General features: G+C 44.0%; 1 protein-coding gene across 3 annotated transcripts in view; it reads left to right on the top strand.

Annotated features, from left to right (window-relative positions):
- fhdc1 (FH2 domain containing 1) overlaps positions 1-26,562 on the top strand; it is a 114,422-nt gene that overhangs the window by 32,853 nt on the left and 55,007 nt on the right. For all 3 annotated transcript variants that reach the window (XM_033017414.1, XM_033017421.1, XM_033017430.1), the window contains one exon: positions 3,561-3,622. In XM_033017414.1, the coding sequence (XP_032873305.1) occupies positions 3,561-3,622 (62 nt within the window). Of the gene's footprint in view, positions 1-3,560; positions 3,623-26,562 lie in introns of those variants that run through there.

Here is a 26,562-nt window from a genome sequence, read left to right as displayed (position 1 = left end):
CTGGAGCTGCAGGGCTGGGGAGATGAGGACTAAGCAAATGTGAACGAGAAAAAAAGATGGTGAAGTGGGGTAGAATGCAGATGAGGGAAAAGCTGCCAAGATGTCGCTTGCACAAGGAGTGACAATGCTGGGGGAAAGGATTAAGTGTGCCAGAGGATGAACTGGGAGAATAATTGTGGAGCTGAACATAATGGGAAAGGAAAAGGAGAATGAAAATTCACGGTCTCCAACTCTGCAATTGGTTCACTATACATGTACTGAGTGTGCAAACATTGCACATTTTTAAACAAAGTGAGTCATGTGTTAAAATGATTATCCCATTACATTCTTGACCTGGTAGGCTCATTAAGGTTCTCAAGGTTTTCCAATACGTTGTGCCCTATAAGGTGATGCTAATTAGGAAATAACAATAATCGTCAGTAAGTGTCATGGTTTATTTAACAGACTTCCTTTGAAAACGGCACTATTGCAGTTAAATTATATGTATTTTACAGAATATATGTTGCTCTGAGAACTCCACATTGTTTTTAACTGAATGTTGCCCATTGGATGAAGTGATGATTTAAGATTAGGTGTGGAGGAAAGGACTGCAGATGCTGGTTTAAATTAAGGGTAGACACAAAATGCTGGAGTAACTCAGCGGGACAGGCAGCTTCTCTGGAGAGAAGGAATGGGTGACGTTTCGGGTCGAGACCCTTCTTCAGTCTGATGTCATGGTAGTGGGCGGGACAGAGATAGAATGTAGTTGGAGACAGTAATGCCCCTGTCCCACTTAGGAAACCTGAACGGAAACCTCTGGAGACTTTGCGCCCCACCCAAGGTTTCCGTGCGGTTCCCGTGGGTTTTTTTGTCAGTCTCCCTGATGGTCGAAAGTGGTTTTCGCTTCTTCTATGTTCCGGCGATTATTTCAAAAAATTCAAAACCGGCCTCGACTAAAAATAGGTTGCCGTTTTAAAAATCAGTAATTTTTTAGTCGAAGCCGGTTGCGATGCTAGTTGAAGGTGGTTGCCGGTGGTTGCAGGTAGCGGAAGGTAAGACCTCCCTGGTGGTATAAAACTGGGTGGAAAAAAAGGTCTCCAATTTGCACTGGGCCTCACTTTGACAATGGAGGAGGCACAGGACAGAAAGGCCAAATTGGGAATGGGAGGGGGAGTTATAGTGCTGAGCAACCGGGAGATCAGATGGGTTTGGTGGACTGAACGGAGGTGTTGAGCAAAACGATATGATTGTACTATTACTGTTACTCCAGTATTTAAGATTACGTGGCTGAGTTGCATATGGTCAATTAGCTAACTGTTGAACAGTCACAGACTGGAGTTGTAATGGGGAACGTACAAAAGCACTATACTGATTGATTAAATCGTGCGTAGAAAGAGACCTGAAGAGCCGATCAAGCAAAATTAATAAATAACGAAGTAATTTGTGGAAGAGATATTTGCAGAAAATGTTGTTCACCTTGGTGGTCCTGAAACTAAATGTGGGAGTGGGACAGGGGAAGTGAAGGGAATTCTCCCGATCTCTTTTCACAACATAAGCAGGAGGTCCCTAGAATGCCGAGTGATGTAGCGTAAACACCAAGTGGCTCCGATAATTCTCTCCTGTTCCCTGGAGAATTACTGTGGTGAGAGTGAGTGGAAGGACATCTGATTTCAGACTGGTATTTAAATGCCTGTCAGTGATTTAAGAGCGAGAACAGGCCATTCTCTCTCTTGAGCTCTTCCACACCCTTGGTTCCGACGTCTTGTTTTTGCTTGGGCACCTAAAACTTTGATGTAGTTAGTTTGTTTACACAGGTCAATCCTACAAGTTGTAACTGGAAGTGAATCCTTCTCAATGATTATTTTTACAATGTCTCCTGCCTCAGCGGCTTGATGGATTTTTCCCGCAAATGTTTCCTGTGATGTTTCTCAATCAGCAAAAATATCAAATTGGAAATCACCTATAAACGTTAATGCCACCTACCATGCTCATGCTGGTTCTTGTCAGTTTAGTGGAGGTGTTTTTTGAAGTTCTTGCCATTTTAGTGGTGGCGATTTTTTTAAGGAGACTTATTCACCCGATTGTTAAATGAGGAGGGAGGACACAAACTGATTACATTTGTAAAGAAAACATTCTCAGCTGCCTTTTATCTCACATGTAGCCTATCTTGCTCATCAAACCTGCATTGAAGAAGAGCTAGGAAGCATTGCACAAATAGAAGTGTAGCTCTCCTCTGTGGGGAAGAAAACATTATTTTTAAATGACCTCCTAAATCTAAATTATAATTGGTGAAATTGCAAATGTTATTCCTAGCCCGATTGGAAGCAACTTAAAGAATGTGTCAAATTAAAACCAGCGTTCTAACAAAATTACAATCTCCCCCAACAAAAATACATAATTCTCTATTTCAGTTTATAATTGTGGGATTTTTGCTGGTGCTTTGTTTTAAGCAAATTACTTAGTGCAGTGATTACCTTATTATAGGAAAGAAAATGGCTCAAAGATTGAGGAATGTTTTGCATAAGCAGCATCCTCTTGCCACTTCTGCAGCAGAGATGACTGACATTTCAAAGTCACTCAAGGTTTGTGTCTTTACCCCAAGGTTTTTTTTACCATGGCTCATTTTTGGGCTATCCTGTAAGAAAAATAAATAAGGGAGGACAACATAATTAAAATTGAGAACTTGGGTGAATGCCAAATGTTTTTTTTAAAATAAAAGGCAACTGTCGGAGACAAGTGAATCAGATTTTGTTTACAAATTCATGCGCTGCCTTACTTGAAGTTTTGTGCCAACACACGTCATTCACCTTAGGCATAGTTGTCAACCAACGCAGTGGTAGAGTTGCTGCCTTTTTATGCCCCTGTCCCACTTAGGAATCCTGAACCGAAACCTCTGGAGACTTTGCGCCCCGCCCAAGGTTTCCGTGCGGTTACCGGAGGTTTTTGTCAGTCTCCCTACCTGCTTCCACTACCTGCAACCTCCGGCAACCACCTGCAACCTTCGGGAACCGCACGGAAACCTTGGGTGGGGCGCAAAGTCTCCAGAGGTTTCCGTTCAGGTTTCCTAAGTGGGACAGGGGCATTAACAGCGCTTGCAGTGCCAGAGAGCCGGGTTTGATCCCGACTACGGGTGCTGTCTGTACAGAGTTTGTACGTTCTCCCCGTGACCGCGTGGGTTTTCTCCGATTTTCAGTTTCCTCCAACACTCCAAAGACGTGCAGGTATGTAGGTTAATTGGCTTGGTATAAATGTAAATTGTCCCTATTGTATGTAAGATAGTGTTAATGCGCGAGGATTGCTGGTTGGTGCTGACTCGGTGAGCCGACGCGCCTGTTTCCACACTATATCTCTAAACTAAATAAAACTAAACTACAATCTATGCATTAGTTTTAGTTGGCACTATATATATGTTATAACTACATTGCACAATTCAATACAACTACTTTGGTCTAATGTCTTTATTGTTTCATTGGATGCAGGCCATTCTCTCGATCATGTCTCCGTTGTATTTATAAATGGCAAATAGAATTCTAGTACAATAATATTTTATTGTTCTGACTTATTTTATCCCTCCATTACAGATTAATATTTTAGATTCAAAAAGAAGCATGAACATTGGAATATTTCTGAAACAATTCAAAAGGTACGACTCTTTTGAACCTCTGCAATGTGTTTGATTTTTTCCTATGTAGCTTGGATCCTTGCTAATGTGCCACAAAGTTCTGTTGCAAAGTGTACCAAATATTTTGCTTAAACTTTAGGAGGTGGGCATTAGAAGAAATACTCTTATTTTTGTTTTGCATATACCAGTAATTTTAATATCATATTGGATAAGATCTGAAATCCCAGAAAAGTCCATTTTTAGGGATCATCTTACGAAACTAGAGGAATATTGTTACAGGTTAATATCCTTGTGCCCCAGAGCACCAAATTAATGCCTTGATCTGAGTTTAAAACTCACTACCTATAATTCTGTAAAAGATTTAAGAAGTTTTCCCTGTAATCATTGACATCTACAACAGTATCATCTGGATATATCATCCTTTTCAGTCGTATCAGTCAATTCAGCCACGGTGCTGAATGCAGCCATTTGATCACCTGTAATTATCTTAGCTTACCCGAAGCCCTGGAACTATCATTTGAAGCTTGCTGATAGCCTACAGCTACCAGTTCCTAAGCTCCAGACATCTTCAGCATTCCACCTAGTTCATCTTTACCTTGGAGGTCTGTCTTACATAGTGAATCCATGACATCCATTTACTCCAGACCAACTAGCAAACAAACATCCCTGAAGGATTTAGAATCTAGAATTTAGAAGATTGAGGGGGGATCTTATAGAAACTTACAAAATTCTTAAGGGGTTGAACAGGCTAGATGCAGGAAGATTGTTCCCGATGTTGGGGAAGTCCAGAACAAGCGGTCACAGTTTAAGGATAAGGGGGAAATCTTTTTTCACACAGAGAGTGGTGAATCTCTGGAACTCCCTGCCACAGAAGGTAGTTGAGGCCAGTTTATTGGCTATATTTAAGAGGGAGTTAGTTGTGGCCCTTGTGGCTAAAGGGATCAGGGGGTATGGAGAGAAGGCAGGTACGGGATACTGAGTTGGATGATCAGCCATGATCATATTGAATGGCGGTGCAGGCTCGATGGGCCGAATGCCTACTCCTGCTCCTATTTTCTATATTTCTAAGGGTTTTCGAGTGAAGCTCTCGTTTGATCACTGGCCTTTTAAAGTTATTTTGACACCCAATGGTTTCAAAGGTCTTTTATTGTCACGTGTACCAATTAAGGTACAATGATATGCGAATTACCATACAGTCATAATGGAAAAAAAGTTTTTATGCACACAACTACATAAAAATGAACATAAACATCCACCACAGTGGATTCCCCACATTCCTCACATTGATGGAAGGCAAAAAAGTCCAACCTTCTTCCTCGAACCACCCGTATTCGGGGGGGATCGAAGCTCCCGTGTCGGGGCGGTCAAAAATCCAGCGGCTTGGAGTTCCAGAAAATCGGTCTCTGACCAGAGACCGTGAGCTCCGTGATGTTAAGTCCACAGGCAACCGTGGTTGGAGCTCCGAGGACGATCCCTGGCAAAGGGTTTGCGGACTCCACGATGGTAGGTTCTCCAGGCACCCGCGATGGAGCTCTCGAAATCGGACTCCAGCTAAAGCCGCCAACTCCTCGATGTTAGGCCACAGTGCGGACAGAGTTAAAATAGCATCTCCGTCGAGGTAAGAGATTAGAAAAAGTTTCCCCCACCCCCACATAAAACAAGCTAAAGAACACTAAAAACATACATTTAACACATACTATTTAAACAACAAGAAAGAATGGACAGGAAGGGACAGACAGACGAGGTAGCCATTGCTGGCGCCACTCCCTTCCTAACTTGCCATTCCTATCCACCCACGTGCTCACAGAATCAATTTGATTGTTGGTTCAGGAAGGGCTCCAAGTTAAATTTCTGATCGTCATGTCCTCTAGGTTCCACCATTTCTAAGCCCTCTAAGGTCGCACCATTTCCTATGTCTAACCGTGGAGCTTTTCAAAGATGTGTGCTCCCCTGGTTCTGGCTTCTTACTTATGATTAATTTTAATTGTTATGTCAAAGGCTTTACTTCCATCTGACTAGAAGATAAGTGCTGGAAATTCTTTACTTGAATCTCTTTGCTTCATTCTCCTCTAAAATATTCCTGAAAAATAAGGTTAGTTAAAGAGGTAGTCCCATATATTTTTTGGATTTTGTCATGATATGGAAGGGAGCCATTTGACCCATCTAAGTCTATGCCATCTCTCAGAGTCGCATTCTGCTTTCTCTGTATCCTCTTCTCCCTCACATGCTTTACCCTGATCCTCCTATCCCTCACCTATGCCAGAGCAATTCTTAGTAACAATAGACAATAGGTGCAGGAGAAGGCCATTTGGCCCTTCGAGCCAGCACCGCCATTCAATGTGATCATGGCTGATCATCCCCAATCAGTACCCCGTTCCTGCCTTCTCCCCATATCTTCTGACTCCGCTATTTTTAAGAGCCCTATCTAGCTCTCTCTTTAAAGCATCCAGAGAACCTGCCTCCACCGCCCTCTGAGGCAGAGAATTCCACAGACTCGCCACTCTCTGTGAGAAAAAGTGTTTCCTCGTCTCCGTTCTAAATGGCTTACTCCTTATTCTTAAACTGTGGCCCCTGGTTCTGGACTCCCCCAACATCAGGAACATAGAAAGAAGTGAGTGAGTAACATTCGAGCATTTCCGTTGCATGCGAGAGGGAATCTGAGCCGCCTGGCACAGAATCTGGGCCACTGAGCACAGAATTCCACTGCGGTGTGATGGGTGTGCCACATTTTTGGTGGTGCCATCTTTCAGCAGGGAAGTTATCGCCAGATCCTGTCATCTCGCTGAATGTAAACGATCTTTTCCAAGAAGAGTTTTCCCTCATGCTTCAGCCAGTGTACATTCCCCCAAGCAACATTTCCTGAAAGGAATTGCCTTGTTTTGACTTGCACAGCAAGTTCCTATGAACAGCACAAATAGGATCATGCGATTCTTGCCTTGCCGCGGAGATGATATTTCAAAAAACTCCTTCATTGGGTTCAAAGAGATCCTGGGGTATGAAAGCCACCATATAAAGTAACATTCTTTCTCAGATGGCTGGTACTGAAGTTTTTGTCTGAAAATCTTCTGCGAAACACATTCATAATTCTTTATACGTCTGATTGCTGATACATTGGAAATCTAGCTTAACCTTAAAAACAGCTTTTTGATTCCATGTAAGGTTAGTAGTGTCTTCCAAAGGTCACACTTGGTCCTAGAAACATAGAAAATAGGTGCAGGAGTAGGCCATTCGGCCCTTCGAGCCTGCACCGCCATTCAATATGATCATGGCTGATCATCCAACTCAGTATCCCGTACCTGCCTTCTCTCCATACCCTCTGATCCCTTTAGCCACAAGGGCCACATCTAACTCCCTCTTAAATATAGCCACTGAACTGGCCTCAACTACCTTCTGTGGCAGAGAATTCCAGAGATTCACCACTCTCTGTGTAAAAAAATGTTTTTCTCATCTCGGTCCTAAAAGACTTCCCCCTTATCCTTAAACTGTGACCCCTTGTTCTGGACTTCCCCAACATCGGGAATAATCTTCCTGCATCTAGCCTGTCCAACCCCTTAAGAATTTTGTAAGTTTCTATAAGATCCGCCCTCAATCTTCTAAATTCTAGCGAGTACAAACCAAGTCTATCCAGTCTTTCTTCATATGAAAGTCCTGACATCCCAGGAATCAGTCTGGTGAACCTTCTCTGTGCTCCCTCTATGGCAAGAATGTCTTTCCTCAGATTAGGAGTCCTATGCTCTTTGAGCCAGCATTGGGAAGGTTGTGGAGGGGAAATAAAAATAAATGGGCAATGATTAGTATGACAGCTAAATAAAGAACAGCAACTTCACATACAACCTCCTTCATTTCTCCTGTACTGCAAAGTACCAGATTTGAAGAACCCTTGAACTTTGTCATTACTGTTTTTTGGCACGGTTTGCAATATTTCATCATGGATGTAATCCAGAAGCCTCCTGTCACAACCCCATGACTTAATCACCATTATAAAAATAAAAAAATTTAAAAATCCATGGTGCAGTGCCAAGGTGCAAGAATATTTCACTTGAGTAAACGTCACCAGGAGTGGGAGCAAACGTATTAAAAAAAACTGCAATCAGGGGAAATAAAAAACTATTATTTAAAAAGAGACACTAAAGAATTCTACGCATTCTTTGCACCAATGGACTGTGACTTAGAAACTTCCACAGAGCATTGTAATTAAGGCATAATGGCAAATGGGAAAGGTAAAAAGGAAAATAAAGGATGTGACCTAAACAAGAACTGTAAATTTATCATGGTTCAAACTTGCCTTTCACTCAAAGTCTAACAAAAAGATCAACAGCTCTTGTTTCAAAATCTGAGATTTGTCAAATCCAATCCAGTGTTTAAGATTTACCGTGTAATCCGTTTATCAGGGCCTCGGTGGGAGAGAGTTGTGCTGGTGCAGTCACAAGATGGATGTAAGATTCTCTGCCCAGCCATCTGGCACAGCATCTGAATTTAACCGTTGTGACATGTCTTTCTTGCTTCAGATTCTTTATCTGAAAATGTTACTGTACACACTCGGGTAGTGATTAATTAATCAAACTGACAAAGATCGTCTTATCGTCTCATCAGAGAATCTTAGAAGAGATTTAAACTGAGAGTTCATTGTCTTTCATCTTCCCTTGCTGTTGGTGCATGTGGTCTGTCTAGTAACCAAGAATTCTCTCAGTTTCCTCTCCTGTCCATCAGCTATTCCTGTGTTTGTATTCTTCCCACAATTCCTGATGCGTCGTTTATGTCCTGATTATGATCCCAGAATTTAAGAGATGATAACTTTGGAGAAGATGTTTCCAAGGCAGCTGCTTTAATCTTTAATGGCAGACATTTATTATTGTAATCAGTAACATTTCCATACATGAAGCCAATATATTAGAAACATAGAAAATAGGTGCAGGAGTAGGTCATTCAGCCCTTCGAGCCTGCACCGCCATTCAATAAGATCATGGCTGATCATCCAACTCAGTATCCTGTAACTGCCTTCTCTCCATACCCCCTGATCCCTTTAGCCACAAGGGCCACATCTAACTCCCTCTTAAATATAGCCACTGAACTGGTCTCAACTACCTTCTGTGACAGAGAATTCCAGAGATTCACCACTCTCTGTGTAAAAAAATGTTTTTCTCGTCTCGGTCCTAAAAGACTTCCCCCTTATCCTTAAACTGTGACCCCTTGTTCTGGACTTCCCCAACATCGGGAATAATCTTCCTGCATCTAACCTGTCCAACCCCTTAAGAATTTTGTACGTTTCTATAAGATCCCCCCTCAATCTTCTAAATTCTAGCGAGTACAAGCCGAATCTATCCAGTATTTCTTCATATGAAAGTCCTGCCATTCCAGGAATCAGTCTGGTGAACCTTCTCTGTACTCCCTCTACGGCAAGAATGTCTTTCCTCAGATTAGGAGACCAAAACTGTACACAATACTCCAGGCGTGGTCTCACCTAGACCCTGTACAACTGCAGTAAAGGATGCTACCTTCTTATGGATACTGTAATTTTTTCTCCCCCATCTTAAAATTGACTTTGTTGCTTCTAAAGTTATATACATTTGATGTATTGCATCTGTTGGCATTAGGTGCACTGGAGTTGAGGTAAATGTGACTATTCACGTTATTCCCTTCATCGTATATCTGTACGCTGTGATGGCTCGATTGTAATTGTGTATTGTCTCTCTGCTGACTGGTTAACATGCAACAGAAGCTTTTCATTGTACAGCAGTACGTGACAATAAACTAAACTAAACTAATCCTTGACATCAAACCAAACATGGCATCAAGAAACACTGGAAAATGGGCATAAATGGGAAAGCAAATCAATAATTTCTGTTCAGTGTTCAATTTGATTCACAGCTCTTTTTAGATAAAGTGGTCGAACATAACTTAACGTAACGAGATCAAGACAACATTTGGAAGTGGATTAATATGTTGTGTATATTAATATGTTCATTCCCCTTTTGTACCAAGAAGAGGGTCTAACCATTGTCCCTTGATCAGTCTGAAGAAGGGTCCTGACACGAAATGTAAATTGTCTGTTTCCCACCACAGATGCTGCCTGACCTGCTGAGTTAACGTCATAAGGAATAGGAGTCGAATTAGGCCATTTGGCCCATCAAGTCTACTCTACCATTCATTTTTGGCTGATCTATCTCTCGCTACTAACCCCATTCTCCTGCCTCCTCCCCATAACCTCTGACACCCGTACTAATCAAGAAGCTATCTATCTCGTAGATCTATCTCGTTCCTCTAGTAGATAGTTTTTTGCTCTGGATGCCAGCATCTGCAATTGCTCGTGTCTATCCGGTGAAGCTTACCTTCACCGAGTCCCCTCACTTTCAACACTTTCACCGTGAACCTACATTTGTGCCATCTACAAATACTGACATTTAGACTGAAGAAGGGTCCCAATCTGAAACGTCCCCTATCCGTGTTCTGCAGAGATGCTGCCTGAGCCACTGATTTATTCCAGTACTTTGTGTTGTTAAGTGATGCTTGGTCAAAACCCTAGATATCCTTACACCGCAGCATCCTACAGAAAGATTGTAGTGGTTGAAGAAAGTTGATCACCAGTAACCTTTGAAAGCGATTGTGGCATGGGTAAGGAACGGGCAGGAGGAGGAATACAGGAACTTGACCAGTGCCTTTTGTGCCTGGAGTGAAGTTGTCTCATCCTGAACACAACTAAGACTAAAGAGATGGTGGTTAACTTTGGCAGGTCCAAGCTCCCCCTTCAGCCGGTCAACGCTGCAGGGGCTGACATTGAGGTGGTGCAGACATATAAATACCTTGGAGTGCACCTTGATAACAAACTGGACTGGTCTGTCAACTCTGACTCCCTCTACAAAAAAGGCCAGAGCAGACTCTTTTTCCTCAGAAGGCTCAAATCCTTCAATGTGTGTAATGATGTGCTGCACATGTTTTACAACACTGTTGTTGCAAGTGTTATTTTCTACGCTGTTGTCTGCTGGGGAAACAGCATTAGTGCAAAAAACAACAAGAAGCTGGTCAAACTGGTTAAACGAGCTAGCTCAGTGCTGGAGTGGAGAGTAGACTCTGGGATGGATGTGCTTGAGAGGCGTATGAGGCACAAGGTGCAGGTCATCCTGAAAAACCTCGGGCATCCCATCCATGTAATTCTGGAGAGTCAAAAGAGCACACAGAACAACAACCGGCTCCTCTCCCTGCCCTGTAGAACGGAGCGGTTCAGGAGATCCTTCACCCCTGCAGCCATTAGATTTTATAATTCGGACCGCTAGGCTGTAAGGGGATGCATTTTGCAATTTTTTATTTTTTATTGTTAATTATTGGTCTTTTTAAGTATTTATTGCTCTCAGGTAGTGTCCACATTGTATTCTATGTATTTTCTGTCTGTGTTCATTTTGAATCTGTGGGTTTGTTGGTTGGGGGCTTCTGGACATCTGAATTTCCCTGAGGGGATCAATAAAGTATTTATTATTATTATTATTATTATTATTTGGAGATGGATAATTAATGGCTGGCATGGTCATCAATTGCCACAAACAGGTGTTGCATTTTGGGATGTCTAACAAGGGCAGGACCTGCATAGTGAATGGTAGATCTCTGGGGGAGTGTTGTAGAGCAGAGGGATCTAGGCGTGCAGGTGCATGTTCCTAGAAGGTGGAGTCGCAGGTAGATAAAGGGGTCAAAAAGGCTTTTGGCACATTGGCCTTCATCGGTCAGAGTTTTGAGGATAGAACTTGGGAGGTCGTGTTGCAGTTGAATAAGACGTTGGTGAGGTCGCATTATTGTATTCAGTTCTGGGCACCATGTTATAAGAAAGATATTGTCGAGTTTAAAAGGGTTCAGTGAAGATTTACGAGGATGTTGCCAAAACTAGAGGGTCGAAGGCTGCAGGGAGAGGTTAAGTAGGCTGGGTCTCTATTCCTTGGCGTGCAGGAGTATCTCTCTTTCTCTTTCCTTCTCTCGTTATCTCTCTTTCTCTTTCTCTTTCGCTTTCTCTTCCTCTTTCTCTCAATTCAATTAAAAAACTTTATTGGCATGATAAAATACATCGTTATATCGCCAAAGTATAAAACATGACATACATATTTTAAATGCATAAATATAAATACAAGTATACAGTGCATGGATAGATATGTCCCTGTACATAAATTCGCAATAGACCTATAGCCCTTTATTGATACACGTTCTTGCAGCTGTAAGCAGTACAACAGAATAGCAAGTTTAGCAATTCAATATAAATTTCTTAGTGTCAGTTAATGTCAATTAGTGTGTGCGTGCATATGTGCATATTGGTCATTCACCGTCTCTCAGGTTATGGCATGCTGTTACGTATTGTGCACCAAGATGTGCCGTATTTCCTTCACCAAGGATTATTCTTAGTTTTGATGTATCATCTAGTTCTTTAAAATCAGGGGTTGCCAGACTGAGTTTGTCAAAGTATGTTTTTCTTGTTTTGTCAAATGTTTTGCATTGTAGGAGGAAGTGCACCTCTGTTTCAACCTCATCTGTCAAACAGTGGCCGCTTGTTTTCTCTTGGTTGCCAGAATCTCTTCTGTCTTCCTTTCTCAACTGCCAAATAGTGGTCACTTAACCTGTATTTGGTGAGGGTCTATCTCTGCTTTATGTCTCTAAGAGTTGAGAGATAGTCTGCCAATGTATAATCTCTTTTTAGGGCATTGTAACATTCTAATCAGCTTTGGCTTTTGGTTTCTTTATCTCAATTTTCCAAATAGATTTCTTGACATTGTTTGATAATTTGGTTTACTCTAACTGGTGATCAGTATTGATGTGAGGTTGGTCAGGATTTAACTGGATAGGGTTTAACTGAATAGGGGTAGTTAGTCTCAGTACCAACTGGCACAACCCCCACCCACCAATTTTTGTAGTCCTTACAACAAGTAGCCTGGTGCGAAATCAGCAGGGAAAAAACAGGAACGGGGCACTGATTTTAGATGATCATATTGAATGGCGGTGCTGGCTCGAAGGGCCAAATGGGCTATTCCTGCACCTATTTTTCTATGTTTCTAAGCAGTGCTTCATGAATTATTTATTCTTGCCTCATTCTTGTGTTAACAATGGGCCATATCTCTCCATGAATTTGCCATCTTCATGCAGTCAGGACAACTCTAATATCAGCAAACTGGAGGTAAGAGGTAATTATCAACGTGCCCTCAAAGGTTCAAAGGTTCAAAGGTTATTTATTGGTCACATACACCTAGGTGTAGTGAAATGCTTCTTGCCAATGCAGCACATAAAGAAAGAATACAGACATAACATTAATAAGAGATTTAAACATAAAGAACATCCCCCCACAATGGCTCCCACCATGAGGGAAGGCACAAAGTCCAGTCCCCAACCCCAGTTCACCCATAGTCGAGCCAATTGAGGCCTCCACAGTTGCCTCTACGGAGGCCCGATGTTCCTGGCCGTTCTCGCCGGGTGATGTTGCTCCGGCATCGGGAGAATCCTCACAGCGGCTTGGGACACCTGGAACGGCCTCTTCCATACTGGAGGCCGCGGCTTCCAAAGCCAACAAGGCCGCGCCGGTTGGAGCTCCACTACTGGCGATCTCGTCGCGAGATCCCAGGCTCCCGGTGTACAGTTCGGCGCCGCCGCCCGCAGCTGGCCGCTCCTCAGACCCGCAGCTTCGCGATGTTGTTCCCGGCGGTCTCAGCTCACCGGAGCTTCAGCGCGGCGACCCAGGCAAGGCATCGCCCGCTCCACGATAGCGCTCCAGCGCTGTGCCGCTGCCGAAGCCGTGGTTCTGGGCGGTCCCCGACAGGAAACGCCGCTCCAGGCCCGCTGGTAGGCCGCGAGGACGGGTCGAAACTGCAGCCCGGAGAAAAGCTGCCTCACCGACCAGGTAGGGACCCTGAAAGGTAGTTTCCCCCCCCCCCCCCCACCCACCACATAAAAAAGTCTAGAACTCCACAAACAAAAACACTTTAACTAACTAAAATAAAAAAAAGATGAAAAGACAGACAGCTGCTGGCTGGGCAGCCGCGCACAGGTCAGCGACCCCTATTAATGCCTCTCTGTATGGCAAATATCCAGGCTTATGTGTTAATATTGTTAGCAGGAACAAAGGACTCGAGGGCCCAATTTTTAGTTCTGCAAATGTTTAATGAGTCATTTCCCAAGCTGCTTATGATCCCATAGCTTAATTAACTGCAATAAATAACCCACACAGAAATATATAATGTACTGTTTTGGCTTCAGCGTAATAAATATGTTGTGTTTCTGATGAGTGATTAGTCATCTTTCACCTTCCAAAAATCCTCATTTTCAAAATCCATTCCTTTTAACATATGTGCCGTTACAGAGCATTTGCCATTTAATAGTCTGTTAAAAGGTCAGATCCTTTTAGAGAATAATAATTTAAACATGAGCAGTACAACATCCTATTGTAATATTTTCTGGTGCGTAGAGGTGAAAGAAATAAGATAGTGCCAGCATCTCCGAGACAGTAATATTAGTTACAGTTTCCAGGATCACCTATCTGAACTGTGGTTGTGAGAAGAAAACAATGCAGCAGGGTTCTAATTGTAGAAAACACAAACACAGGCTTGAGCATCTTTTCCAACCGAGTTAAAAGTTAGTTGTGATGAATTCGCAAAGTAATTTTGGGCACAATTTCCCCGGCGAAAGCTCCAAAATAAACAAGAAAATTATTGACTTGTCAACCAACAAAACAACATGTGCAAAAAATCGTGTGCATTCAATTTTGTTGGTCTTTCAATATTGATCCAGTTTAGCACAATGCAATAAATAATATATGGAACTCGTTAGATTAACTGCCAAAGCTTCATCGACTCAATTGATTGGTTTGTGTTGCAGCTGTGCATTAGGGAAACGAGTATCTCCTTGCATAACAGAGGTAATTCCGGGCCTCGCCTCTGCAGGGTAACTCCTGGTTTTCCCCAGTTGTCCACTGGTTCGGCTGCACTGAAATCAAACAAAACTGACGTGATCATTTGTGCCACTAATCCTGTGAATTTGTGGCAGTGGTGGCTCTCATGCCTTTGATTCAGGAAGTTCTTGTTCAAGCCCAGCTTGAAATGTGACTGCAAAAAATTAGGCCAATGCTCAAGTGCTGAACCGGAGGAGATCTGCATTTTCAGCGTGTCGTATTTTGGATGCAATGGACAATAGACAATAGGTGCAGGAGTAGGCCATTTGGCCCTCCGAGCCAGCACCACCATTCAATGTGATCATGGCTGATCATCCCCAAACAGTACCCCGTTCCTGCCTTCTCCCCATATCCCCTGACTCCGCTATTTTTAAGAGCCCTATCTAGCTCTCTCTTGAAAGCATCCAGAGAACCTGCCTCCACCGCCCTCTGAGGCAGAGAATTCCACAGAATTTTTGCAAAACCTACTTGGCTAATAAAGTATTATTGTGATTGATTTATTTCCATTTATTAATTTGTTATTTGTTGAAGATGCTTTTGCAATGATTCCAGGTGCTATTTAATCTTCAGTCCTTTTGCACAAGCAAGTTTTCTTTGTAGGCCGGGTTAAGAAGTTTTTTGGCAAGTTTCTCAAGTGTGAGCTCATTTTTTATGACTTCTCATTGTCCATGGACTCTGCCCTTCTCTGGTTCGCCTTATCTTTGGCGTGTCTCACTTGTAACACGCAAGCTGTATTATTTCAAATATTACACTAAGGGCGGTGGATGTATGGAATAAGCTGCCAGAGGAGGTAGTTGAGGCTGGTAGTTTAAAAAATAGATAGACAGGTACATGGATAGAACAAGCTTGGAGGGATATGGACCAAATGCGGGGAGGTGGGACGAGTGTAGCTGGGACATGTTGGCCGGTGTAGGCAAGTTGGGCTGAAGGGCCTGTTTCTACACTGTTATCACTCTATGACTATTATATATTAGACCATCTAACAATAGAAGTGAGTAGTGGGGTACCGCAAGGCTCGGTGCTGGGTCTGCAGCTATTTACGATATATATTAATGATTTAGATGAAGGGATTACAAATGACATTAACAAATTTGCAGTTGTCACAAAGCTGAGTGGCAGTGTGAAATGTGAGGAGGATGCTATGAGAATGCAGGGTGACTTGGACGGGTTGCGTGAGTGGGCAGATGCATGGCAGATGCAGTTGAATGTGGACAAATGTGAGGTTATCCACTTTGGTGAGAAAAACAAGAAGGAAGATTGTTTATCTAAATGGTGTCAAGTTGGGAAAAGGGGAAGTACAACGGGATCTGGGTGTCCTTGTTCAATGAAAGTAAGCATGCAGTCAATGAAAGTAAGCATGCAGGTACAGCAGGCAGTGAAGAATGAGAATGGCATGTTGGCCTTCATAACAAGAGGAGTTGAGTATATGAGCAAAGAGGTCCTTCTGCAGTTGTACAGGGCCCTAGTGAGACCACACCTGGAGTATTGTGTGCAGTTTTGATCTCCAAATTTGAGGAAGGACATTTGTGCTGTTGAGGGAGTGTAGTATAGGTTCACGAGGTTAATTCCCGGGATGGCGGGACTGTCATATGCTGAGAGAATGGAGCGGCTGGGCCTGTACACGCTGGAATTTAGAAGGATGAGAGGGGATCTTATTGAAACATATAAGATTATTAAGGGTTTGGACACGCTAGAGGCAGGAATCATGTTCCCAATGTTGGGGTAGTCCAGAACCAGGGGCCACAGTTTAAGAATAAGGGGTAAGCCATTTAGAACGGAGATGAGGAAACACTTTTTCACACAGTTGTGAGTTTATGGAATTCTCTGCCTCAGAGGGCAGTGGAGGCCGGTTCTATGGATAATTTCAAGAGAGAGCTAGATAGGGCTCTTAAAAATAGCGGAGTCAGGGGATATGGGGTGAAGGCAGGAACGGGGTACTGATTGCGGATGATCAGCCATGATCACATTGAATGGCGGTGCTGGCTCGAAGGGCCGAATGACCTACTCCTGCACCTATTGTCTATTGTCTACTATGCTTTGTTTTATTAGTTGTTTTCAGGGGGGGGGCATGATTGAGATGCTGAGGTAGGTTCTAAGATAGTAGGTTGGGCAGTGAAGGAGGATTGAAATAGTGCCCTCTTAATTGCGGCATTTTGGATTAATGCACAGAATGTAAACGGGAACAAGATGTATTATTGGCTACCACTATCTCTGGAAGCACGTGATAATTCCAAAGAGATTGGGGAGAAAGTTGAAATGCAGAAAACCATGTTTTTTTTGTTGGTGTACTGCAGGTTTCCATATCAGATTCAGATTCAGATTCAACTTTAATTGTCATTGTCAGTGTACAGTACAGAGACAACAAAATGCAGTTAGCATCTCCCTGGAAGAGCGACATAGATTTATTTATTGAAATTATATACTATTTACATATGCAGAGATCCAGAATTCTTTTAGATTTGGAAAATGAGGTGGAAGAGATTATTGAAGAGTAAAATAATCTGCAGTCACTTGGATTTCTCTATGGGTCAGCAGAGATAAAAAGAACATGTTCCTAACCTGATTACCATAGTGATGATGCAGTTGGCTCCAGAATAGAGAATTGTTGATGATTTGGAACTAATTGGAAAGCTTAAGGTCCACACTTTTAAAAATACTCATTGCATGCAATGAGATACATTTTCTACAAATAGTGGGTACCTTAGCCTCTGAGCTGAAAATCAAGTCTGAATACTTTGTGAAATCTGGTTTCCCAATGCCGATTTGCAAAATGTGCTGTTGTGTCACATTTTTATTTAATTTTAAGACACGCCACGGAATTTGCTAATTAATTCAGTTTCTTAACAGGATACTTTGTCAACAGAATTCTCTAAGCACAATCAGCAAAATTATGCCCTTGAGACCAGCACTGGTACTCATTTCGTGCCTTTCACCCAATGGTCATATAACTGCAATATAGAGTGGAGCAACATAACACACTGTTATTTCTGGACCCTAGTTTGGAATCAGAAAATAAACTGATTCATTTTTTTAAATCATTTGTATTTTCTGCTTGTGTAAACATAGAAACATAGAAAATAGGTGCAGGAGGAGGCCATTCGGCCCTTCGAGCCAGCACCGCCATTCATTGTGATCATGGCTGATCGTCCCCTATCAATAACCCGTGCCTGCCTTCTCCCCATATCCCTTGACTCCACTAGCCCCTAGAGCTCTATCTAACTCTCTCTTAAATCCATCCAGTGATTTGGCCTCCACTGCCCTCTGTGGCAGGGAATTCCATAAATTCACAACTCTCTGGGAGAAAACCTTTTTTCTCACCTCAGTCTTAAATGACCTCCCCTTTATTCTAAGACTGTGGCCCCTGGTTCTGGACTCGCCCAACATTGGGAACATTTTTCCTGCATCTAGCTTGTCCAGTCCTTTTATAATTTTATACGTTTCTATAAGATCCCCCCCCCCCCTCAGCCTTCTAAACTCCAGTGAATACAAGCCTAGTCTTTTCAATCTTTCCTCATATGACAGACCCGCCATCCCAGGGATCAATCTCGTGAACCTACGCTGCACTGCCTCAATCACAAGGATGTCCTTCCACAAATTAGGAGACCAAAACTGTACGCAATACTCCAGATGTGGTCTCACCAGAGCCCTATACAACTGCAGAAGAAAGTAGTTATAATATAAACTTTGTAGCCATCTAATCCTTGATTTTTTTTTCCCCCGAGAAAATATGAAGTGTGTGGTTGAGCTGCAGATTGAGTGTGCCGTTTGTGTTAAATACCTGTGTTGATTTGTGAGGCAATTATCCTCCACAGTGACCCCTCTCCATCTGCAGTTGAGGTTTCCGTCTACAAATATCCTTTACCAAAGTTCGGCTGAATTCAACATTGAATTAATTCCAGTTGACTGAGTAAATTCATTTCTAGCTGGCTGTTTAAATTCCCCTTGTGGAAGACTGCCACATATTTCTCTTAAAAACTCATTAACAAAGGATTGAGAAGCAAAAGTAGATTTGTCCAAAATCTTTGATCTAATTTACTAATCCACCAGCATAAAAAAAGCAGAAAACAGCGAGGTATTTGTATCAGTGTGTACCCAGGTTTTCTACAATTCTCTGACCTCCTTGCTGTTTAGCAACAACTGCAAGCGTTTAACTTTTAATTTTTATTTTGCCTATGCAAAAAGCTTGACATTCAGATTTTTTTTTTTTTGGTGAGACCTGGCTTTGAAATACCCCATTCCTTCAACTTCAAAGTTACCTGTGGATCTATTTGGAGTTTACAGTTACTGAGGGGAAATATACCAACTTGGATCGATGATAATGCTCAGATCTCTGGTCATACATTTACGCTCCATCCGATAGCCTTGAAGGGCAAAGGAGAAAGGAGATCTTGTGTTTTATATCGTGGCATTATAGAAATTTTACTCAGAAGGCGACTATTCAGCCAACCAAATCTACGTCAGATGAAGAAGACCTCACCAAGCTGAATCCCTTCTTTTAGCATTAGATGTGCACGTCCATATGCCTTTTAAATGTGAGTGTTTCTGCCTCGATGATTATAGACCTTCTAATTTTCCTTCTAATTATTATACCAATTACATTTGAAGTCTCTGCCTCTTGGTATTTGACAAACTTCACCAAAGACAATACCAGCTTTCGAGTTTATCCAGGCACTTCAATTTTATAGAGATTTCATTCTCGCCAAAGCACACCCAATTTTGTAACCTGAATGTTCCAGTCCTGGTAAGATTGTCATAAACCTCCTCTGCACAGTCTCCAGTGTGGGTGTCTCTTTCCTGAAATGTAGTTTTGGACTTGCAGCCAATATTTAAGTTATGGCTTAATTAGTGTTGTACACTGTTCTAAGGTAACCTCACTACCCCAATCCTCTGTGCCTTAGCTAATAAGGCCTTAGCTAATAAAGTATTTTTTAATAGTACAGGTGCATAACCTTTTATCCGAAAGCCTTGGGACCAGACACTTCTCGGATTTCGGAATTTTTCGGATTTCCGAATGGAAGATTTTTAGCGTAGATTAGGTAGGTAGCGCGGGCGGCTTGAAAAGTCTGGAGCGGCTGCCTCCTTCCCGGAGACCGGGGAATCATTGTAAATCATTGCTTAAATGTTAGTCAGTTAGTTTGGAGGGATTTTATGTGGTGGGGGGGGGGGTGAAGGGGGAAACTTTAATTCTTAGTCCCCTGCCTGGTCGGAGAGGCGGGGGGCGGGCAATGCCTTACCGGGTCGCCGTGCGGTAAGCTCCGGAGCGCTGTGGCCGCCGACTCCCAACATCGCGGAGCTGGGGCTGCGGGCGTCTGGCCGTGGGCCGCGCTGGATTTGGAGTGCCGCGCAGCCAGGGGTAGAGTTGCCGGGGTCGGAGCTACAACCGGCGCCGTCCGCGGCCGGACGCCCGCAGCCCCAGCTCCGCGATGTTGGGAGTCGGCGGCCACATCGCTCCGGAGCTTACCGCACGGCGACCCGGTAAGGCATTGCCCGCTCCCCGCCTCTCCGACCAGGTAGGGGACTAAGAATTAAAGTTTCCCCCATCACCCCCCCCCCCCTTCACATAAAAGCCCTCCAAACTAACTGACTAACATTTAAGCAATGATTTACGGATGTTTAAGTGTCTCCTCGGTCTCCGGGGAGGAGGCAGCCGCTACAGTAGTACAGACCTGGGTTGACCGTGGGTCGTTTCGGGTCATGTTTGGCGCCAAACGCGAGCTTTGGTGTGCAGACGACATCCTGGAAAAAATGTCCGGTTTTCGGAGCTTTTCGGTTTCCGGAACTACGGATAAAAGGTTGTGCACCTGTATTAGCAAACAAAGGATTTTTTTCATACCGTTTGACCAGCCACATAAAGAATCTTTGGACATGCCATCTAAGGTCTGTATGATCCCTCACAAGACCCATTAATCATTGTTTTCCCCTTTTATTTCTGCCTAAATCAAATTTGCTTTTTACTCTTACCAACTAGCCAAGTGGAGATTATTGTTCAAGCCTTTCACATTGCAGGATGCACTAGAGTACTTTGGACCCAGTGAATTGGTTTAGAAGTGTAATCATTGTTGCAATGGAGGGAACATATTGCAAAGGATATGCATCGTACCATAATAAAGACTGGATAGTATGTTTTAATAATGACATTGAGATGCAGGACACTGGGGGTGATTCTCATGCACTTGCTGGACATACCACACGTACTTCATTAAACCAGCACTCTGAACTTCTTCAGTTAATATGTAATCTTAAAGTCGACATCTGCAGCTCAGCCTCTATATTGTAATGTGGTGTCCTGCTATATTTTGGTGTTACATTCTCTGGGGAGAGATTTGAACCCCCAAGTTTCCGATCGGAGGCGAGCAAGTATGTCACCATAGCTGAGACCAATACAATTTAGGTTACTATTTCAGTGCAAGTGTCAAAGAATTATGTCCCTTGTGCTGTATTTGGAGTGAGATGTGAAATGTTGCTGTACTTGCCTCTTTTACTGTGAAAGAAAACAATACCAGCTGAATCTGACCTTTGCAGCTAAAATGGTCCAGTCCTGGTTAGAATCTGAATTCTCCGCTGCACAGTCTCCTGTGTGGCTGGTTGCCTCTTGCCTGAACTGCAGTATCTGGAATTGCAGTCAATTTTTAAACTGGCTTAACGAATGTTGCACCTTGTTCTAACATAACCTTCCTACCCTAATCACATGTGCCATTGCTAATACAGTCAAGCATATTTCTACCTTACTGACCAGCTACCATAAAGAATCTTTGGACATGTCCTCCAAGGTTGGTCTGTTATATCACGTGGATGTTAAAGATCCCCTCACATTATTTGTGGAGGTGCAGGGTGGTTTTCCTGCTGTCTTCATCCATGTTTATGAATCAGTCAACATCACAGCACTATTCTTAATACTCATTGCTCTTTGTGGGATTTCAATGTTCAGGCTGTAGCTGCCATCTATATTCCAACATTGACTACAGTATTAAAATACCTTATAGGTTGCGAAGAACTCTGAGTAAGTAAAGCCCCTGTCCCACTTAGGTGTCCTTGGCACGCTAATTACGCGACCTCGTGGTTGCGTTGAGGCGCGACGGTCCCGCGCGACTTCATGCATATGCACAACTGTCTGGAGCGCGTGATGTTATTTGAAGATGGACCCAAAATGCCGGAGTAACTCAGCGGGACCGGCAACATCTCTGGAGAGAAGCAATGGGTGATGTTTCGGGTCGAGACTCTTCTTCAGTCTGAAAGAAGGGTCTCGACCCGAAACGTCACCCATTCCTTCTCTCCAGAGATGCTGCCGGTCCCGCTGAGTTACTCCTGCATTTTGTGCTTATCTTCAATTTTCTTGACCCCGCTCTGGGAGTAGAAGTGGGGGCGGATCCGGACCGCAACGGCCGTGAGCCCCAGGCCGAGTTCGGCGATCGTTTGCCTGCTTCTGCTGCTGTTGAAGGTGAGACCTTGCATCGCGCCAGGGTCTTGGGCCTGTCCCACTTTGGCCGTCAGTTCCGTGACAGGCCGTTGGCGCGCGAAGATTTAGTTCGCTACACAATTTCGGAGCCGCACAACTCATACCCCTCCGCGCTTCTCAGTGGGACCGGCCCCGCGCGGCCATATGATGCCCGTGTGCCTCAACGCGACGGCGAGATCGTGTAATTTGAGTGCCAAGAACACGTAAGTGGGACTGGGCCTTAAGGGTAAGAATGAGATTATACAGATTTAAGCTCTTTATGACCTATCCCATTGTGCTCAGGGACTAGCGAGGAGGTTGCTAATCCTTGGTTAAGCAAGTAAACAACTTCCAGGGTTCTAGCTCCAGGTTACTCTATCCATATGAAGTTGTCTGTTCGGGATGGACAACACCGTTTGGCAGGCTGATACCAACTGGAAAAAGTGCCCGCATGAATACTGGTGATGTGCATTGGATGCTGGGAGGGCCACCATGGAAACTGACATGGGAATAGCCAGCATGTAAATAACCATTGGCCATCCAGAGAATAAATTAAGGTGAAAATTGATTAAGAATACAAGAAATAGAAGTCCTTGTACCTGCTTTGCCATTCAAGAAGCTCATGGCCGATAATTTACTACTGTCCTGCATTGACCCCCATATTCATGTACTTTCATAATACACATAACTTTATCGGTGTATATAGTGCACAAGGGACATGATTTGCACCGCTCCTGCTCCCCCATATGTGCTATATACTCATTAAACTAGAGATACTTAATAATGAGACGGATCTCATTGGAACTTACCGAATAATGAAAGGATGTGGAGAGGATTTTTCTACTAGTTGTAGAGTCTAGGGCCAGAGGGCACAGCCTCAGAATAAAAAGACATACCTATAGAAAGGAGATGAGGAATTTCTCTAGCCAAAGGGTGGCGAAACTGTGGGATTCACTGCCACAGACGGCTGTGGAGGCCAAGATTGGGTATTTTTAAAGCGGAGATTAGTAAGGGTGTCAAAGGTTACCGAGAGAAGGGGAGAGTATGGGGTTGAGAGGGAAAGATAGATCAGCCACGATTTAATGGTGGAGTAGACTCGATGCACCAGATTACCTATCTCTGCTTTGCAATGCTTCCCCATATCTTGTGTCTGTGACACATCTAGGTGGCTCACTTTCAGTGTATCATTTACCAAAATAAAACTATTTTAGCTGTAAATAAAAGGCAATACAACTTGTTCACAGGTAGAGTCAGGGTCCTTGATCAGGTGCATTCATTTTCATAAGGTATAAATTACACCCTGTGGATTCTCCTTGATGTTATAGAGCTGTTTTTTGATCAATCTATCTAATTATGCATTTCCTGCTCCCTGTTTTCAAATGCATCCATTTACCATTAATTATTTAGAGGCAAGTAGGCTGCATTTGTGGTTCTGCGCCTATGTTATATTTAATTACAAAATGTGTTGCTCGGAAGGATACACCTGGGTTTTTTCCCCATTGCCATTTTAAATGACATTGCAGCACGACTCATCATCACACTGCTTGCTGCCACACTATCTGGGTCTTTGATCTTGGATGGCTCATCATGGAAAAGGCCACATGACGTCAGCTCAGACCACATGACTCTTCTCTGTGATTTGGCATATTCGTAAAAGCAATGAAACTCCTGACTGTGGTGCTGTGCCATTCCGACAAGTTTATTTCCTTGATAAGCCCCTGATCTGGTAGATATGCATCTACCTGCCTTGTCGGGCTTCATGCTGGAGTTATTGCTCCAGGTTTAGGTTTATTATTGCCATGTGTACTGAAGTACAGTAAAAAGCTTTCTTTTTGCATGCTATCCAATCCAATCAGATCAGATAATACCACGCATAAATGCAATCAAGCCAAAGTCAAGCACAACAGGTGGAGCAGGGGGTAAGATCCAGAGTAGAGTACAGGTTGCTGCATTCTAAAGGGCCTGTCCCACGAGTCACATGCTGGTGGGACAGGCCCTTAACACACCAATTCCAGAGACAAGGTCCATTGCCCGCAATGAGGTAGAGATGGATTAGACAGTGCCCTAATTTATGAAAGGATTGTTCAGAAGCCTGATAAGGGAGGGAAGAAGATGAATGTTCTAATTGTGGGCTGGGGGTGAAGTTGTGAGAGTGGAAAGCAGGTCTGCCGTAGATAAGGTAATTTTGCCATCTCATTATTTGCACTTCTAAAGATCTTTTGCACAGCTTTTGAGGCTTCGGTAATTGACGTTTGCCGATGATGAACCTGGAGTTTTTTTTTAAAACTCTGAAACACTTCCTTTATTCAACGAGTCTACTTTGCATAAGTTACTTCAGAGACGGCTGGCAATTATGAATGCTGGTAGTCATAGCATGGAAGAGATACAAAGAGCACCTATGTGTTCTACATTACAAAGCTGGGTGTGACGACTGATAAATCTACATTTCAATTCTGACGGCAGGCAGGCAGGCAGGTTGTTGCTGCTGTGGTGTGGATGTGGGAGCTGACGGGTCACGGGTTTGACCATTCTGGAAGGATCCTGAAAGTCAGTCAGATTTATGCTGCAACATTGATGATGTTGCTAAATTTCTGCTAAATCTCCCACTGTTTGTTCATGCTAATAATCTACTGTAGCCAACCCTAATCACCAATGCAGTAAACCATGATAATCGGCAATGTGCACCATTAAAGATTAAGGATCTGAACTGATTAAATAATCTAGCCCTCAGCTGCCAGTAAGTAGAGCTCCTTATCCGAATTGCCTCCCACAGTAACATGGTGGGGATAAATCTAAGATGGAGCACGCACCTTTGGTCATCGTATATGTGAGAATAACAGTTGTCACTTCCTACATACCAGCACGCTGCCATCTTGCTGCAGAGCTAGCATTAATTTCCCCTCTTAATTATTTTACGATATGACATGCTTTTCTTTGAACTACAGAAAGGAGACAAAATGGTGAATGTTTGAAGGTTCTGGCAACATTTCATGAATGCATACAACTAGGGTTGCCGACTGTTCCGTATTAGCCGGGACATCCCGTATTTTGGGCTAAATTGGTTTGTCCCGTACGGGACCGCCCTTGTCCCGTGTTTGACTGCTACTAATCGGGTCGAGGGGACTGTCGGGTCAGAGCGCCGCGTCCGGCCCGACCTTTGCCTCGCCCGTTGCCCCGCAGTCGGCAGCCTGGCCAGCTGTCCGACCTTTGGACTTTCGCTTACTGCCGACACCACCACCCCTCCTTCTCATGGCCGATTATCGGTTCATGAGTCGGATGGGGTGCCGGACTTTGCGTGCAGCAGAACACAAAGCCCAGCCGGCGGGCCAGCTGAGGAGTTTTGGCCCGTGTGCTGGATTTTGCGCGCAACATTTGTGAGTGAGTGCGTGTGTGTGTGAGAGTGTGTTTGTATGTGTGTGAGTGTCAGTGAGTGAGTGTGCGTGCGAGTATGTGTGGCTGTGTGTGTGAGTGAGTGTGTTTGTGTGTTTGAATGTGAGTGAGTGAGCGTGTGTGTGTGAGAGAGTGTGTGCATGTGTGGGTGTGAGTGTGTGTATGTGAGTGTCAGTGAGTGTGTGTGTGTGTGTACGTGTGTGTGAGTGAGTGTGTTTGTGTGTTTGAATGTGAGTGAGTGAGCGTGTGTGTGTGAGTGAGAGTATGTGCATGTGTGGGTGTGAGTGTGTGTGCAACCTATCCTCTTGTTCCCTTCCCCCTCACACACTGATCTAACGTGCCTTTCTTCTGCCTCTGATCATCCGCAGTGACCATGTTCCCTTTGCAACATAACTGCTTTCCTCAGGGCCTGGTGAGTAAGGTTGCCAACTTTCCTGTATTAGCCGGGACAGCCCGTAAATTGGGCTAAATTGGTTTGTCCCATACGGGACCCCCCTTGTCCCGTATTTGACTGCTACTATTCGGGTCGAGGGGACTATCGGGTTGGAGCGCCGCGTCCAGTCCCACCTCGCCCGTCCCAACGTAGTGCAGCCCATGGAGTGCAGCAGCAGCTCCTCGCCCTTGGCCCTGTCAGTCGGCAGCCTGGCCAGCTGTCCGACCTTGGAACCTCCGTTTACCTCCGACATCCCCACCCCTCCTTCTCATGGCCAATCATCGGTTCATGAGTTGGAAGGGGTGCTGGACTTTGCATGCAGCAGTACACAAAACCCAGCCGGCAGGCCAGAGTTTTGGCCCGGGCGCCAGACAACTCCTCAGCTGGCCCACTGGTTGGGCTTTGTGTGCAGTCCCCACTCGGGCCAACTCATCATTCACCCAGCCGCGACTGAGTCGGTCAATGAATTGCCCTGGACTTGGTGACTTGGTGGACGTCCTGTCACTTTCCGTGCATCGAGGGCCTGTCCCACTTACGCGATTTTTTCGGTGACTGCCGGCACCCGTCAACATGTTGAAAATTCAGTGGTGACCAGAAAGACGCTACGACTCTTTGGGTGACTAGGGGACCTCTCACGACCATACAGGCGACACCCTGGCGACATGTCACGGGGTGAAGCCTGTATGGTCGCGAGTAGTCGCCCAAAGAGTTGTACGTTGATCTGGTCGCCGCTGAATTTTCAACATGTTGAAAATTTTCGGCGACCTGTAACGACAAATAGACGAGTGCTGGCA

Source organism: Amblyraja radiata, chromosome 1 (assembly GCF_010909765.2).
Source record: "Amblyraja radiata isolate CabotCenter1 chromosome 1, sAmbRad1.1.pri, whole genome shotgun sequence".
In the NCBI taxonomy this organism is placed as follows: Eukaryota; Metazoa; Chordata; class Chondrichthyes; order Rajiformes; family Rajidae; genus Amblyraja; species Amblyraja radiata.
This window is presented reverse-complemented; position numbering and strand designations above follow the sequence as displayed.